An 18,250-nucleotide genomic window follows, 5' to 3' on the forward strand; every position below is an offset into this window, starting at 1 on the left:
GGGAAAGAGAGAGTGAGAGAGAGAAAACTTGTCCCAATGGGACATAGTCAAGACACAATCTCTTCCTTTTCTTCAATCTCTCCACCCTGTTGGAATTTGAGGCATGCAAGTACATGTGCTGAACATTTTCTGAGCTGCTGGGGCCAGGATTCAAACCATAGTCAGCCATGGGATCAGGTTCCCTTAACCAATGACTAAGGGGCCAGCTCAGTTCTAAAGTTTTATTTGTTAAAAAATGTAGTCAGGACATTTTATCATGTTAATGATATGTTACTGAATTATAAAGGCAATTGGCCAGGGAAAATACAGCAAAGATGCCACTTCTAAAAATATATTAAAGCAGAGAGAAACCCATCTGTGGTTTGAATGTATGTGTCCCTCCAAAATTTATATGTTGACATCTAGTCACCAAGATGATGATATTAGATGGTTTGTAGCACTCTCATAAATGGGATTAATGACCTTATAAAAAAGGTGTGAAGGAACTGTTCACCCCTTCTCAACCTTCTGCCTTTCTACTTTCTACATTTCTGTGAAATGTAGCAACAAGGGACCATCTTGGAAGCAAGAACAGCCCTCATCAGATACTGAACCTGTTGGTGCTTTCATTTTGGACTTCCCAGCCTCCAGAACTGTGAGAAATAAACTACCCAGTCTCAAGTAGTTTGGTATGGCATCATAAATGGACTAAGACACTCCTCTGGGACTGATACTGTGCAGAGCTGTTGTTCTCTTGGGACCACTTGAAGGTCATAAGACCTTTTCTGGAGCAAGACTGGTTAGTAAGACCATGGGAAGCTTTTTAAGTCTAGGAGTAGCTGCATCCTCCCTCTCCCCTTTAGAGAAATCTTTGAGTCAATAATATCCCCCACCCTCCATCATGAGAGAATAAATCTCCATTTAAATTGGGTATTGGAGGAAGAGAATTGGAAAAATAATGAAAGATTTGAAGGTTGCAGTAAGTGGGAGTATGGTATTCTCAGAAGTGGATTCGTGTATGCTACTGAACAGAGAAGTAGAAAATGAACAATCATGAGGATATTTTATTTTTGTCTAAAGCACAAAGTAAAATAAGAAAAAAAAATTGCATTTGTCAATTTACCTTTTATACTCAAAATCCTTTTGACATTTGTTTTGGGAACCAAATCTAATGGTATCCTATATGGAAACTCCTTTCGTCTGCTAACAACACCTGTAATTTAAAAAAAATTATTGGATTTACAGAGTTATCAGGGAAAGACTATTGCAAATTATTTACAATGTATCTACTTCCAAAGACTTTTTCAAAGTAAAAGACTTTAATAATAATACTATTACAATTTTAAAATAAAGTTTAAAATCATTGAAGTTATTTTTCATACCTTAGATAATCTCTTTAAATAAAGCATCAATTTGGCTATGCACTTCCTGACCATTACAAGATATGAAATAAATAGGTTATATAAATCTTATTCACCAGTTAAAGGTAGCATGCCATTTTGCCCAAAAACAGAAAATTATTCCTGGAAGTAAAATCTAAAAATAACTAATACATAGTTTCTTAGCAAGGATATATGAACATTAGCTCCACTGGGAGACATAACCTGAAATTCTTTCCACTTTCCCCTCCCAGTCTAATTTAGAGACTTCTCAATGTGCATAGTAACAGAGTTTTAGCATACTGGTATCAAGATAATTTTCTATGGTAATCAAAAATTTATGTTATAAAAATGATAACATTTATCATTCTACTGAAAGTGTAGTAACAACACCCTGCTAAATTATTTAAATGCATTATGGCATTGGAACAATGGCATGCAGCAACCCTGTATGCTAGGACTATTTTTTATTGTTTTAATTTTACAGAAGAGGAAATTGAAACTTAAAAACTAACTTGCTCAAGGTCACAGAACCAATACAAGTGGAGCTGCAATCTGAACTCCATAGTAGTCACCACCACAGAAAGAATCCACCTCTTTGAAGGCAAGTACCATTTCTTATTCCAGTTGTATCCCAACACTTAGCATAGTTCATGACAAATGGAAGACACTAAAAAATAAGTGACATTTTGCAACTTAATGAACAAGCCAGATTGCTTGGCTGAAGATGCAGAAATGTTCCACATAGAACTTCTTTATTAGCCTTTGATAAATGCTGAGGATATAACATCAAAATAAAACTCAATGAGGTCAGTGAAGAGGTTTGCAGTGTGCTTGAAAGAGCATAGAGTTCAGAAAGAGCTTACTATGTATGTGACACTGGGCAAGACACATAACCTTCCTAGGCCTCAGTTGTTCATCAGTTAGATGGAAGTAATCATTTTTTCACCAAAGGATTTTTGTGAAGGTAAAAATAATAGAGACAAAGAGACTGGTGTACAGCTCATGCTTAATATATATTTTTTCTCTCTTTCCACTATTCTACTGAACTTTTCTTGCTCATTTCAGACAGGTTATTTGAGATTCTCTAAATTTTATCTTCTACAATTTTCTTCATTGATTCCAGCTCTTAATGGTTTCAGTTCTCACTGGTAAATCTACCATCAGATGGAAAAGGTAAATAACAGAAAGTTAAAACTAAGAGAAGTCGGTTTACTTCTTGTCAGAGACTATGATAAAAGACACATTAAAACATCATCTATAAAGGTAGATTCCTTAGAGATAAATCTAAAGTCATATGACAAGATTGGAAAGAGGAGTAGATTTTTTTAAACTGAGATTTTCTCTAGAGAGGTTTACTCTGAAAAGATCATTCCCAACTCATAGCTTTGATCTTGTGGCCTTGCTGGCTCTGGTAAGAGGAAGACAAGGCTGTTTTGGAAAGCTGTTTGCAATAATGTTAGTATAGGAGACACCCATGGTGGAAAGGAAGAGAAGCCAAAGGTGATGGTGGCTCTGAGACGTGACATAACTATGTGAGGTCCCAAACCTCAGAACTTGTGATATAGCTACCCATATATTATTCACTATGGGCAAGCTAAGGGGTTCATATGAAGGTAAGATTAGAATAAAAATATATAGAGAACAAAAAAATAATGAATGGATATATGAACATAGAATGAATTTTTTCTTTCTTTTCATTATTCTACTGAACTTTTTTTTCATTCAGTGTATGATATCCAGTGGCTTGAAATGTAAAAGGAGGGCCAGCCCCATTGCCTGGTGGTTAAAGGAGCTGGATCCCACATGGCCAATCATATGTTCAAATCCCAGGCCCAGCAGCTTAGAAAACACATCAGGTATATGTACATGCATGCCTCAAATCCTACCAAGGTAGAGAACTGGAGACAAAGGGATTGTGGCGTGCGTGCCCCACTGGAAGATGCTTTCTCCCTCTTTCTCTGTCTCTGACCAGCACACATGCTCTACAGCGGATTTTTTTTTTTTAACTGTGAAAGATATCAATTTTTTGCTGTCCAGAAAAAATGGAACTCTGAGTATAATGGTCTAAATTTGGTTTTGTTTTTGTTTTTAGAGAGATTTTTGCTATAGGGTGTGTGCACTCACCAGACAGAGAGACAGAAAGCAAGAAATCACACAACCCCCCGCACCACCACCACCACAGAGGGAATGATCATACTGCAATCCCTTCTTCTTCATTCTCCTCTCAGAATTTTGGCATGCACGCACACACGCCTGACGTGAGTTTCAAGCTGCTAAGCCTGGGACTTGAACTGTGGTTAGTCATCTGGGAGTCCAGCAACATAACCATTATGCATCTGCTGGTCCTCAGATGGTCTATCAGGAAGGGTAGTTAAATAAAAAGTGGATCTTCTGATTTTAGACAATTAACATGTTGAAAAACAGTGTTTTAAATTACATATACACTCCACTTTCTAGAGCAAAAAGACAACATATACAAAATCATTTTGCCTACCATAAATACCCTTAGGGTCCAGAGTAACACCAGCATGACTTTCCCTTTTGACACCTTCAGGCTAAAATAAAAGTAGAAAACATTCAATTAAGAACATAATTAAATTTATATGACTTGAATTCCCTGGATTAATTTTACTGATCCACTTTCTAATTTTAAAAATCTACCTTGGAAGCAGAACATGGTGTAATGGTTACATTGCTGGACTTCCATGTAGTCAACTGCAGTTTGAGACCCAGACCTGGTGGCTTAAAACTCATGCTGGGAGTGTGTGTGCATGCCCAATATCCCAAGAGGAGATGGAGGAGGAGGGATTAAGGCAAGGCCATCCCCCTGGGGGTGATTTCTCACTTTCTGTCTCTCGATCTCTCCAGCAAGCAAATATGCTCTGTAACAAAAATCTTTCTCAAAAAAAAAACCCTTCATTAAAAAAAGGCCAAGTATACTTATATGTATATATACATGTACATATTTATTTAGAATATTTTCTGTCTATTTGCATATTGATCAGAACAAATATGTAAATAGGAGTTATTCATTTATTTATTTGGAGAGGTTTTTGCTATAGAACATGTTTGCTTGCCAGAAAAACAAAAGAGAGACAGAGAGACAGAAAGCGAGAAATCACCCCCTGGGGGGATGGCCACGCCACAATCTGTTCTCCTCCATTCTCCTCCATTCTCTTCTTGGGATCTTGGGCACATATGCACACGTGCTCAGCATGAGTTTAAGCCACTGGGTCCGGGACTCGAACCGTGGTCATCTACATGGGAGTCCAGCGACATAGCCACTACGCCCACTGCTGGTCCTGGTAAATAGGCGTTATTAGAAGCCAGGTGATTGGTCTAAGTGCTTTGTACATAGCAGTTCACTTCACCTCTAAAAATCTCCATCAGGGTAAGCTCCATGGGACAGTGGAAATTTGCTGCTTAAGAGAAGCCAGATCCACATGGAGACTATATCAGCTTGGGTAGCCTGAAATATGTGGGGCATGTGCACAAGAGTCCAGGATCTGACAGACTAGAGGATTGGAGGAAGGGATCATTGCGTGTCTAGACCCTGTGGAGGGTGCTCATCCCTCTTTCTCTCACTCTCTAACATGCACGCACATGTGTTCTATTTATAAAGAGAAAACTTAAACAACAACAAAATGCTCTATGAGGCAGGTATCTATTATTACTCCCATTAAATAGATGAGGAAGCTGATACACAGAGTTCAAGTAAGTTATCCAAGGTTGTGCTGCTAGAAGGGGTAGAGCTGGGATTCAAAGCCAGGCATCCTTGCTCCAGAGTCTGTTCATGAAACTATGATTCAAGGATGTACAGGAATGTGCTTTACACAAGATAAGTCAATACATGTGTATCGAAGTGAACTTCGTAGCTGAAATGCAACCCAAAGAAGAGACCTAGGAAGCTCTAGTCATTAACCAGTCATGTGGCCCTTGGCAAGAATCTTACCTTTTAAAACTAGTATAATTTTTAATCGACAAATAATTGTATAAGAATCTTACCTTAATCTTTTTTAATTGGCAGAGGGTGCACACACTCACCAGACAGAGAGGGAGAAAGTTCCCACAATGGAGCATGGTCACACTGCAATCCCTTTTCTTCCATTTCTCTATTGCTTCAAGATTCTGGATATGCATGCACACATGCCTGGTGGGTGTTTCTTGCTACTGAGGCTGGGACTCAAACCGTGATTGACCATTTGGGACCCTTTTCCCCATGCACAGAGCTTAACTACTGTGTTAGAGAGCTGACCCTCTTAATCTTAATATAACATAAAAATACACTTTACTGTGAGTAAATGGTAGTTTTATTTCTTTTTTGGCCTATTTACTCATTTATATAATGGAAATTTTTCTAAAATGTAGGTTCTTCTAGTGGAAGGGCTGTGTTTTATTTATTGTTTTATCTCCTATACTTAGCATAATGCCTGACATACAGATTTCAAGACACACTTTCTGAATGTGACAGAAGAAAAAGCAAGTATCAAAATGTTAAAATGAAATAACTCTGGGTATGAAGAGAATTGGTGATTTTTATCTTTTCTTCCTGTGTTTTTTCAATAGTCTATATGAGGCTACTTCAAAAAATCAATGGAAAATGGAATTAAAGTTGAGTTTATTTTGGTGCAAAAAAATGTTGAAATCCATGTACAATTTTGTTTCCATAATATACATTTCCATGAATTTTTTTGAAGATACCTCAAATTTTGTGCAATAAGCATTATTGTTTGTCAAAATTTTAAGTATCATTTCAGACTTACAGAAAAATCAGAAGAATAGTGTAAGAAATATCTAGGATACTTGCCATCCAATTTCTTCATCTGTTACCATTTTTTTGGGGGTAGAGGTTTTTGCTATAGGATGCGTGCTAGCCAGAAAGACAGAGAGAGACAGAGAGTCAGAAAGGAAGAAATCACCCCCCAGGGAGGATGGCCACACTGTAGTCCCTTCTCCTCCATTCTCCTCTCAGGATCTTGGGCATGGCCGCATACGTGCCTGGCATGAGTTTAAGTCACAGGGTGTAGGACTTGAACTGTAGTCGACCACATGGAAGTCCAGCGACATAGCCATTATGCCAACTGCTGGTCCCAACTGTTAACATTTTGTTGGATTTACAACATCATTTCTCTTGCTCTTTCAACATAATTTAGACATAAATTATTGATAACTTTTTAGAATGAGAGAGATATTTTTTGCTATAGGACACATATGCTTGCCTGAGAGACAGAGAGAGAAAGTGAGAAATTTCCCCCGGGGGGATGGCTATGCCACAGCGCTTTTCTGCTATTCTTTCGGAATTTAGGGCCTGTACACACACGTGCCTGGTGTGTTTCAAGCTGCTGGGTCCATGACTCAAGCCACGGTCAACCATGTGGGAATCCAGAGCTTTAACCACTATGCCACCTGTTGGCCCCAAAAGAAGTGTTTTTTGTTGTTGTTGTTTTATTTTCTGAGAGAGATTTTTGCTAAGGGCAGTTATGCTTGCCAGAGAGAAAGAGAGAGACAGAGACAGAAAGCAAGAAATCATTCCCCAGGGAGATGGCCATGCCACAATCCCTTTTCCTGCATTCTCCTCTAGGGATTCGGGGCACACACGCACATGCACACACATGCCCGGTGTGAGATTTGAGCTGCTGGGTGCAGGACTTAAACCATGGTTGACTACGTGGGAGTCCAGTGACAGAACTATTACACCATCTGCTGCTCCCCCTCAAAGAAGTGCTTTTAAAAAGCATCAGAAAAAGCATATTTTTCTTACCACTACTCGTAACGTCTTTACTAAAATTTCTTTTCCAAATGAAGTCTCCAACGAAAAGTTGATGCTGTGGAGGCCAATTTCCAAAGGCAGCAGGCTGAAGGTCACCAAGTGGCTGGAGGAGCCCTCTACTCTCTGGGGCACACATCTGGAAGACTTTCCTCCCTGATGGCCATGGATTGTGCTTCCCGAAGTACAGATGCCCTCCACAGTAGATATTTTAACGCAAAACTGAAATAGTATGAATGAGAATTTATCAAAATATTTTCTCTCAGAAAGTGTATCTTGACAATGCTCACCTGAACACAAACTCAGCACAGTGCTTTAACAATGTTAAAGTAATTCCTTAAATTCTAAGGCATAGGAAAAAGTGCATTTCAGATTTTCTTACACACACACACATTGCTGGACAGCTCAGCAATGAAGGATATCTATAAGAAAAAAATTTAAAAAAGAAAATACAGTTAGATTTTTGGACAGCACTGAAGAATTGAGTTCTCATGTATGATTGTGATGTTCTCACATTTTATGATTGTGATGTTCAAGTGAAACCAATCAGCCTATTGCAGAGGTTTTTTTTAGAGGTATGCTGGCAAAAAGAAGACAAATGGGTCCAACAACAGGTGGAGATTTTCATGGACTGAACAATGAAGTGAGAGAGGATCAGAGAGTTAACATGATTTTTTTTTCCTTTGAGAGATTTTTGATATGCTTGTTTTTTAGAGGTATGCTGGCAAAAAGAAGACAAATGGGTCCAACAACAGGTGGAGATTTTCATGGACTGAACAATGAAGTGAGAGAGGATCAGAGAGTTAACATGATTTTTTTTCCTTTGAGAGATTTTTGATATAGGGCACATATGCTTGCCAAAGAGACAGAGAGAGACACAGAGACAGAAAATGAGAAATGAGCCTCCTTCCCCAGGTGGGATGGCCACACCACAGTCCCTTCTCCTCCATTCTCCTCTCAGGATTTTGGGCACGTATGTACACATGCCTGGTGTGAGTTTCAAGCTACCAGGTCTGGGACTCGAATTACAGTCAGCCACATGGAGTGCAGCACCTTAACCACTATGCCACCTGCTGGCCCCAAGTTAACATGATTTTAATCAATGTGATTATTATGATGGTTCATGAATTCTAACCTGAACAAGGAATAAAGTAAAACCACAAAGGGCTAATGAATAAATAAAAGTGATTGAGTGGATGGATTGGAAGTCTCGATGATACTGCAGAGCTGTAGCTACGGAAGTAATAGGCTAGTGAATTAGGATAGGGAGGAAGATGTGACTGAATGGAGAGATATTCAAAATCAAGACTGCAGAGAGGATGACAAAAATCTACAAAGTGAAGATGAGTATGAATGGCTAAGATGGAGATTAGGAAAAGATTGTTACAGTGAAGGAGATGAAGGAACTCAGAGTCCAGGGTGATAATGATCTAAATGTGAACTCATCCATCTCTTAACCCCCACAGTACATTGATTTTATGCACTTTATTCCTCTTTAATTTGGAGTTGCATGGTAAACCCTTCCTCCTTTCTTCTTCCCTTCACTTTTAAGCTGCACATCTGGTACAATACTCATTGTAAGAGCTTGGTTATATTGCTGAACTCAGCTAAATTTTAGTTCTGTGTGTGATCATTCCACCAATATAATTCTCAGAAAACCAGAGGCTTCCTTTTTTTCCATTTATTTTAATATACCATAAATACCTACTTACCCGCATCCCAGAAGTCCTATAGTTGTAAACGGTTCCTTTCAATTGGATCTGTTCTCCCCGCACAACAGAATACGGTATATTCATTTCTAGGAAGACATCTTTGAACACCTTTGCCTTGAGAGTATCAGCAACACATATACCTTCGGCCCAAAGTGAAAGTAGAAGCTTATTAGGGAATTCCTATAATGCTTTATTAGTACTAAAATATCTATTTTCTTTACTTCAAAGAAAAAGATGATGTTTTTCTTAGTGTTATCACTCCATGTTCTTGAATTTACTACTCCTTAATCCTTTTATTTTTTAAATACCAGAGGATGCATGTGCTCATCAGAGACAGAGAAACTGAAAGAAAGAGAGAAAGGGAGAGAGCATACCCTGTGGGAAGTGGTCAAACTGCAATCCCTTCTCTATTCCCCTATCCTATTGGTATTTGGGGCATGTTCACACAAACACCCAGCATGTTTTTCAATCTACTGGGGTTGGGATTCAACTGCAGTCAGTCATGTGGGATCCAGCTCCTTTGTCTATTAGGCTATGGAATCAGACATCTGTTCATTGATCTTTATTTCAATAACTAATGGTATGACCAGAAAATCTCATTTGTTCAAGAATATTTTATTCTATTTAAGCCATGAGAATATTTACCAACGAAAATACCACATATTTTTTAGATATTTATGGTTATTTCCATTTAGTGGTTATAAATTTTGATTGTAGAAACCAAGATCTTGTGAAAAATAAAAAAAGTAGCAAACAAACGAAACCAACTATGAAGTTATTTATAAAGTGTATGTACTAGGTCACCACAAATGAGCATCATCAGCACAAGAGTAAAGTCATAATAAGAAGTTTTCATAGAATACATGAGGTATGTTAGAAACAAAGTTTACATATCAATATATTTTTCTTTTTAAAAATTGTGATTTCTGGTTTTCATATAATCATTGTATGTCTTAGTGGTATACCATATGTTTTTTTTCAAAGCATGTACACAGTATATAATATGTAGATGTAGACATATTCATCTTCAACATTGAACATTATATTACATGGTGTACTTTCAGTAATACGTTTTCTTTTTTTTTAAGTATGTAGTGAATTGTCAATGATATTTTTTACTCTGCTATGGTGTACCATTCCATAACCTATTTCACTTGTTTCAATACATTCTTATGTCTATTAATAATTTTCTCTCAATTCTCTCTTATACACACCCCTATGCAATTTCTGGCATCTATCATTTTTCTCTCAACTTCTATGCCAATGAGTCCTTCTGCTTCTGCCATCAGAGCATGAACATTTGGTATATGTTAAGCAAGGACATACAGTGAATGTCTTTCATAGCCCGGCTTATTTCACTTAGCACTCTATCTTCTAGATTCATCCTTGTTTTTTTTTTTTTTTTTTTTGCTAAATTACTGTATATCATTGTTCTTTATGACTAAGTAGTATTCCATTGTGTATATGTGCCACATTTTCTTTATCCATTCATCCATTGTTGGGCACTCAGATTCATTCCATGGCTGTTACATATAATGTTTTAATAGTGGACATGAAAATGTCTCTCCAACAGAGTGATTTCTTGTCCTTTTGGTAAATACTCAAGAGTAGGATTACGGGTCATGCAGTTGTTCTATTTTTACATTTTTGTTTTCCATGGTGGCTACTAATTTATGTTACCACCAACAGTGCTCTTCAGTTACAGTGTAACTTCAATAAGATGGGTTATTTGTTTCCCTGATTATAGCCATTCTGACTAGGGTTAGGAGATAAATCATTGTGGTTTTTATTTGCATTTAAAAACTTTTTTTTTTTGAGAGGTTTTTGCTATAGGGCGCGTGCGCTCGCCAGACAAACAGAGAGAGACATAGAGACAGAAAGCGAGAAAGCACCCCCCAGAGGGGATGGTCACGCCGCAATCCCTTCTCTTCCATTCTCCTCTAGGGATCTAGGGCACGCACGCACACGCGCCCGGCGTGAGTTTTAAGCCACCGGGTCCGGGACGGGAACTGCGGTCGACTACATGGGAGTCCAGCGACATAGCCATGACGCTAACTGCTGGTTCCCCATTTAAAAACTTTAAAAAAATTAATTCTTTTTTTTTTTCATTTATTTTTATTTGATGAAAGAGAGAGGGAAAGTGAGAAAGCAAGGTACCAGGTCAGGGACTTGAATCGTGGTCAGCCATGTGGGAGTGTCCTGCGCCTTAACCACCATGCCACCTGCTGGCCCCCTGATTTGCATTTCTTTAACATTTTTTTATGCTTCATTTGTTTGTCTTCCTTTGAGGGTTGTCTGCTCTGACTAATTACCCATAGACCAATGGAACAATAGAGAATCCAGAAATAAATCCAACAACATATGGCTAATTGATTTCTGACAAAGGTCTCAAGACAAGACAGTCTTTTCTTTCTTTCTCTCATTTCTTCTTTCTTTCTTTCATCCTTTCTTTTCTGCTAGTAGGTACATGTACTCACCAAAGAAAAAGAGACAGAGATGGAAAGAGAGGGAAAGGAGATATATCTTATTCCCCACCCTCACCCCCCAAGGGAATGGTCATGCTACAATCCCTTCTCTTCCATTTTCTCTCTCCTTCTGAGATTGTGGGCATGCATGCACACACACCTGGCATGTTTCTCAAGCTACAGGGTCTGGGACTCAAATCATGCAGTTGGCCATGTGGGATATGGCTACATTAACTACCAGGACACAGAGCCAGGCCAAGACAGTCTTTTCAAAACATTGTGCTGAGAAAACTGGACAGTCACCTGCAGAAGAATTAAAATAGACCCCCATTTATCATCATTTACAAAATTTAACTCAAAATGGAGGAGAAACTTAAACCTAAAGCCCAAAACTACAAAATTACTGTGGTAAGCACAGGAAAAACACTCCAAGACATTGGAGTAGACGAAGATTTCTTGTAAATACTTCAAAAGTATAGTCAGTAATACCAAAAATAGACAAAAAGGATTACATTAAGCTAAAAAGTTTCTGCACAGCAAAGGAAACAATAAAGAGACAAGCCACAGAATGGGAGAAAATATTTGCAAACTATAGTATATTTCAGTAAAGGATTGGTAACCAGAATATATAAGGAACTCAAATAGCTCACCCATATTTTTAAAAATTTTTGCCTTTTTTTTTTTTTTTTTTGGAGAGGTTTTTTATTCTTGCTTTCGGGTGCGTGCGCTCACCAGACAGACAGAGAGAGACAGAGAGACAGAAAGCGAGAAATCACCTCCCGGGGGGGGCTGGCCATGCTGCAATCCCTTCTCCTCCCTTCTCCTCTCAGGACCTTGGGCACGCACACACACGCGCCCGCCATGAGTTTTAAGCCACTGGGTCCGGGATGCAAACCGCGGTCGACTACATGGGGTCCAAGCAACATAGCCATTACGCTAACCGCTGTTCCCAAAAATTTTTGCCTTTTTAAAAAAAGGCAAAAATTGGAGGGCATGGTGGCACCTGCCCTATGGTAAAAAATGGCATAGGATATGCACATACACGACAGAGAGAGCGAGGCAAGGGCAGGTAGGTGAAGAAAACACTCCTTAGAGGGGCCTATTCACACTATAATCCTTTTCCTCTTATTTTTTACCCTAGAGAACCCTGAGGCCTTGCATGCACCTAGCGTATTGCCACCAAGGCTAAGGTTTGTATCCCAGTCAGTTGTGGGGGATACTGCTTCTTTTTCACAGTTTACAACCATTGTGCTATGGGACTGGGCCTTTATTTTTTTCTTTTAATTTCATTCTTCCATATACTTGTAAGAGTTCCTTTGTATTTGTTTCTAACCCTAATCAAGCTCCCAGTTGCTGAGAAAAATGAAGGAAAAAGGGACTTGACAGCAGCATTTATTTTTTATTTTATTTATTTATTTTTTGGAGAGATTCCTGCTATAGGGTGCGTGTGCTCGCCAGAAAGACAGAGAGAGACAGAGAGACAGAAAGCAAGAAATCACCCCCGAGGGGGGATGGCCATGCCGCAATCCCTTCTCCTCTGGGGATCTTGGGCACGCATGCACCTGTGCCTGGTTTGAGTTTAATCTAATGGGTCTAGGACTCTAACTGCAGTCGACTACATGGGAGTCCAGCCACATAGTCATTACGACAACCACTGGTCCCCAATACCAGCATTTATAAAATGATAGCTAATAGAAGAGCAAAAGAAGAAATCAGTATGTTCAAAGCTGTGGGTAAACCTGTCTTTTGGCAACACACACACCAGCCACCCACGTACACACACAAATTCTGTAAAAATAATTCCACTTGGGACCAGCCAGTGGTGTGGTGATTAAGGCACTGGATTCCTACATGGTCAATCAAGGTTTGAGTCCCAGATCTTGGGACTTCAAGCCACCCTAATAGCTTGAAAATCATGGTGTGTGTGTGTGTGTGTGTGCGCACGCGCATGCCCAGAATCCCAGGAGGAAAATGGAGAAGGGATTGTGATGTGGCCATGCCCCCTAAGGAAGTCTCATCTCACTTTCCTTTTCTCTGTCTCTCTCTGGCGGATACACTCACTCTATGGCAAAGCCTAAAAAAAAAAAGAAAAAGAAAAAGAAATACCACTTAACTCCTAGGTGAACTAACTAGACAGTAACAAATAATTACATTATGTTAATCAAATCATTCATTAAATAAATATATACTTTAAGCTTGCTTACCACTATTTGAAATGCCAACACCTTGAATTTCCCAAGTAGTTAGAGAATCGGGTAGCACAAACTGCAGCTGGTTTCTGGAAGTTAAAATGTTGATATTTAAATACAGTGGAATAGTTATTAACTCAAGTTGACAAAGGTAACCATCAAGAGAATTTTTGCTTCATATTACTTTACAAGAAAGAAAATAATTACATGACAAAAGTATAGCAATTATTAAAGAAAACCCATCAAAAATATATTTAGTAACTCTACTACATATTCCATGTTCTCAGAAATTGCACCTATAAGGGACCAGCAGATGGAAGAATATTTGTGTTGCTGGATTCCCACGTAGTCAACCACAGTTCGAGTCCTTGACCTGGCAGTTTAAACTCATGCCAGGTGCGTGAGTGCGTGCGTGTGTGTGTGTGTGTGTGTGTGTGTGTGCCCAAAATCTCGAGAAGAGAATGGATGAGAAGGGATTGTGGCGTGGCCCTTGGGGGATGATTTCTCATTTTCTGTTTTTCTGTCTCTTCCTGTCTCTCTGGTGAGTGCACACACTCTATAGCAAAAATCTCTCTCTTAGGAAAAAAAAAGGAAAGAAATTGCGCCTATAAAATGAGAATTTAAGTTCAAGAAGGATGCCTCTGAAACATCACAAAATCAAAGCATACAAAACAAAGGAAGAACTATAATCATTGTTAGTATGTTCTAAACAGGGAAGCAAAATATTACATGTTAACATTGCTCATAACAAAGTTGCTATAACTATGACTTTTCAATTATTATTAAGTTTGTATTTTTATATACAGTTATTGTCCATCAACTTTGTATCAGGCATAGTGCCAAGTACTGAGTATAGAGCACTTAAAAGTGCTCTACTCACTGTACATTGGAAGAAATATTTAAGTAAATAAATCATGCTTTACTATAATAACTGTGCCACTTAGGCATTAAAAATCTCAGAATCAGTGAGAGTTCATTGATCACACTTATTCCCGTCTCCACAAAGTTGAATCCTAGACTAGGCCCTTGGTACAAGGCAGTATTCTGAATTTATTTATTCCCATTGAGGCATTTATATTTTAATGTGGAAGATAGGCAACTAAATTGATAGTTATAATATTATGTGGTACATCCAACAGGGTTCATTAGGAGTGGCAATTAATTTAATCCCTGGTAGGGTTGAGGACAATGGTGGGAAGGTTTTCCAGAGGAAATGCTAAGCCATGGGCAAGGCCAGATGAAATGAACAAGAATGTGGAGGAAGAATTAGAGGAAATAGGAGTAGGGATAAGGAGACCCATGAGGAGACTACTGCAAGGCTTTAAGCCCAGAGTCCTGATATCTTACTGGAAAGTCAGGGCTTTGAACTCACCTAGGAAGGGCAAGGATCATGGACTCAGTATAGTTCATCATGGTTTTCTAATGCCTGGTGCAGAGACATTCCATAGAAATGTGTCAAAGAATTTAACAAAAAAAGAAACTCCCTTCTTGTTTATCACTGTTTGTTGTATAGTATAGCAACGTTAGGATGAAAACAACTGCTTAATGTGGTGAATTGCACATTGCCATGTGCAGTAAATGTTTACTGAAATGAAATGAAATAGTACCCATCTTCACTAATAGTTAATGATGCCTAGGAACCAATTACCAGAGCAAAGTACATTTAAAAAAAAAATTAAAGCAAACTGAAACAAAATTTGACCAAATGGTAGAATCATTTTAATTCTTACATAAAATGTTGAGAAACAGGTAGTTTCCAAATTTGGGGTCATAAATTTGCATTTTCCATATTGTTTTTGGAAAAATGTCAAAGAAATATAATACCTTTTGGGGACATGATGGACTTCCCACAACCAACTTTCTGGAAAATAGCTCCGAATTTCTGGCTTGTTTACTGGTAACAGAGCCTGTATATCTAGGCAAAAACAAAACCCCACATTCAATTATAGAAAATAAAATATAAATTCTACTTGTAGCTGAATTTTAAAGTAATTAATCTACGACTAAAACAAATTATGAAAGGTCAATAAAATATTTTGTTTAGGGACCAGCAGTTGGCTTAATGGCTATGTCGCTGGACTCCCACGTAGTCGACCACGGTTTGAGTCCTGGACCTGGTGGCTTAAACTCATGCTAGGTGTGTGTGCATGTGTGCCCAAGATCTCGAGAGGAGTATGGAGGAGAAGAGATTGCGGCGTGGCCATCCCCCTAGGGGGTGACTTCTGGCTTTTGTCTCTCTGTCGCTCTCTGTCTTTCCGGCTTCTGGCAAGCGCATGTGCTCAAAAGACTTTTTTTTTTGTTTAGAAATTTCAAAATAGAACTATAAAGTTCTTAAGATTTCTCCACTAATAGCATTGAAGAGACAAAGCATAAAAATGTTTTTAGAGATTTATTTCTTATGTTGTAAAATAAATCTCAGTGTTCCTGAGATTATACAAATAGTGGCTGGCGTGTAAAGTAACTTACACTTCTATAATTGTAATAATTGTGTTTACATCCGAAAATAGAGATAGAACCATCCTGTGGCACAATGGCGGGGGGCCAGATTCCACATGGCTGACTATGGTTCTTAGTGGCTTGAAAAATGCACGGTGCATGTGTGTGTGCATGCCCCAAATCCCAAAGGGATGGAGAAATGGAGGAAAAAGGGTTGCAATATGACCACGCCCTGTTTGCGGTGACTTTTCTCTCTCTTTCTCTCTCATATGTCTGCATAGCCTCTGGCAAAAAATAAAGAAAATATAGACGAAGAAAACAGGAATGTTTTTTCTGATGCTCTGTCTTAACTTGGTAATTTATTTATGTTTACTTTAGTAAAAATGGACAGAATTTGTGCTTCTATCCAAAATGTACAAATAGAAACTAGATTTACCTTTCTGCCTTAAACAGTGAAAAAAATCAGACACAATATATAAAATTACATTTTCGGGACCAGCAGTTAGCGTAATGGCTATGTCGCTGGACTCCCATGTAGCCGACCGCAGTTCAAGTCCCGGACCCGGTGGCTTAAAACTCACACTGGGCGCATGTGTGTGCGTACCCAAGATCCCGAGAGGAGAATGGAGGAGAAGGGATTGTGGCATGGCCATACCCCCTGGGGAGTGATTTCTTGCTCTCTGTCTCTCTGTCTCTCTCTGTCTTTCTGGCGAGCACATGTGCCCTATAACAAAAACCTCTCAAAAAAATATAAAATTACATTCTCAGGATATTATAACATAAGCAGCACAGGAATGTGATTCCTGAGATAAGGGACATAGATTAGATATACCCTAAAATTGCCCCAGTTTATAGCATGGAGGTAGTTTAAGAACAGAGGATAGAGCAGGGAAAGGAACCCAAGTATTGAAGACCTGTGGCAATATAGATAGGTTTTTTGGGAGATCAAGCTGTCTAAAGAGAAGGCCAGAGTACCAGAGAGGAGGAACTGCAGAGAGTGAGCTCTAGGAAGTTGAAGCCAAACAGACGATTATAGTTGAAAAATTGGGCAATAAAAAAATGCAAGTTCTAGATTACTCATTAAAATGCTGCTTGCAATGAGCAAAAACTTGAAAGCAATCTAAGTACAACTAATAACATGGTTTTGGTAAGTAGCCATAAAGTTTATGTTTGTAGAAATCTCCCTTTTGAGATAGACAATGTTTAAGATACATACAGTAAGCGAAGCAATCACAGTATAAAACAGCAGATGTATGTTTTTGTGTGTATTGTTAAAGATCATAAATAAGTTTTTAAAAATCTTAAAAGTTCTGAAAAGGTATTAATGAGATCTATAAATTATATTTTTTAAGTTATTATTTTCTTTCTTTTTCTTTTCCTTTTTCTCTTTTTTGAGAGGTTTTTGCTATAGGGTGCATGAGCTTACCAGAAAGACAGAGAAAGACAAAGAGACAGAAAGCGAGAAATCACTCCCCAGGGGGATGGCCACATTGCAATCCCTTCTCCACCATTCTCCTCTCGGGATCTTGGGCATGCACGCACACGCGCCCGGTGTAAGTTTAAGCCACCCGGGTCCAGGACTCAAACCACAGTTGACTACATGGGAGTCCAGTGACATAGTCATTATGCCAACTGCTGGTCCCATTATTTTCTTTCTTGAGAGCTAGAGATGGGGGGAAAGTGAGATAAGCTCTTTCAAAGAGCCTCATATGCGATCCCTCCAAACACCCTACCGCAGCCCTCCCAGTTAGTCAGGATCGTGGATGCATGCCTGGCAAGTACTGGTTAACCAGAGAATTGAACCCACAATCTTCCATATGGATTCAGCATCGCTTGCGTAGCTCATTACTGCTGTGCCATACAATTGATTCAAGAGAATTCTAAAAATTCTGAAAACATACATTGTGGTTAAAACTGAAATAAGATTTCAAATTTTAAATAAATACAACTAACCTTATGCTAGACTTAGAAATATTTTGTTGTATTTGGTATGTCAGTATAGGTATAAATAGAATTTTAAATGATTACAACTAGCACAGAACCACGGCATTTTAGAATTCAGAGGCATACAGAAGATTGATTATCTGACTCAAGCTTCTTGCTTGAGACTCAGAGAGGATAAATACTTCAAGCTGACAGAGTAGATTGGCTTCTGGTTTTTACAAGGTCTTGATTCTGAGCTAACATACTCTACTCTGTAGTATACACTTTCTCATTCCTCAAAATGATAACACTTGTTTTTCTTATGGGCATTTACAAGTTATCATTTTTACTTTCAATTTTAAATAAAGCATGAAAATTGCATAAAATTACACAAAAT

General features: G+C 38.5%; 1 protein-coding gene across 1 annotated transcript in view; it reads right to left on the minus strand.

Annotated features, from left to right (window-relative positions):
* Positions 1 to 18,250, minus strand: part of C5 (complement C5) — a 116,453-nt gene that overhangs the window by 48,850 nt on the left and 49,353 nt on the right. Inside the window, exons 18-23 of the mRNA XM_006155491.3 lie at positions 15,319 to 15,409; positions 13,510 to 13,583; positions 8,841 to 8,980; positions 7,123 to 7,350; positions 3,856 to 3,916; positions 1,103 to 1,192 (exon numbers count right to left, since the gene is read on the minus strand). Of these exons, the coding sequence (XP_006155553.1) occupies positions 1,103 to 1,192; positions 3,856 to 3,916; positions 7,123 to 7,350; positions 8,841 to 8,980; positions 13,510 to 13,583; positions 15,319 to 15,409 (684 nt within the window). The remainder of the gene's footprint in view (positions 1 to 1,102; positions 1,193 to 3,855; positions 3,917 to 7,122; positions 7,351 to 8,840; positions 8,981 to 13,509; positions 13,584 to 15,318; positions 15,410 to 18,250) is intronic.

The sequence above is a fragment of the Tupaia chinensis genome, unplaced genomic scaffold (assembly GCF_000334495.1).
Source record: "Tupaia chinensis unplaced genomic scaffold, TupChi_1.0 Scaffold000455_1, whole genome shotgun sequence".
NCBI lineage: Eukaryota > Metazoa > Chordata > Mammalia > Scandentia > Tupaiidae > Tupaia > Tupaia belangeri.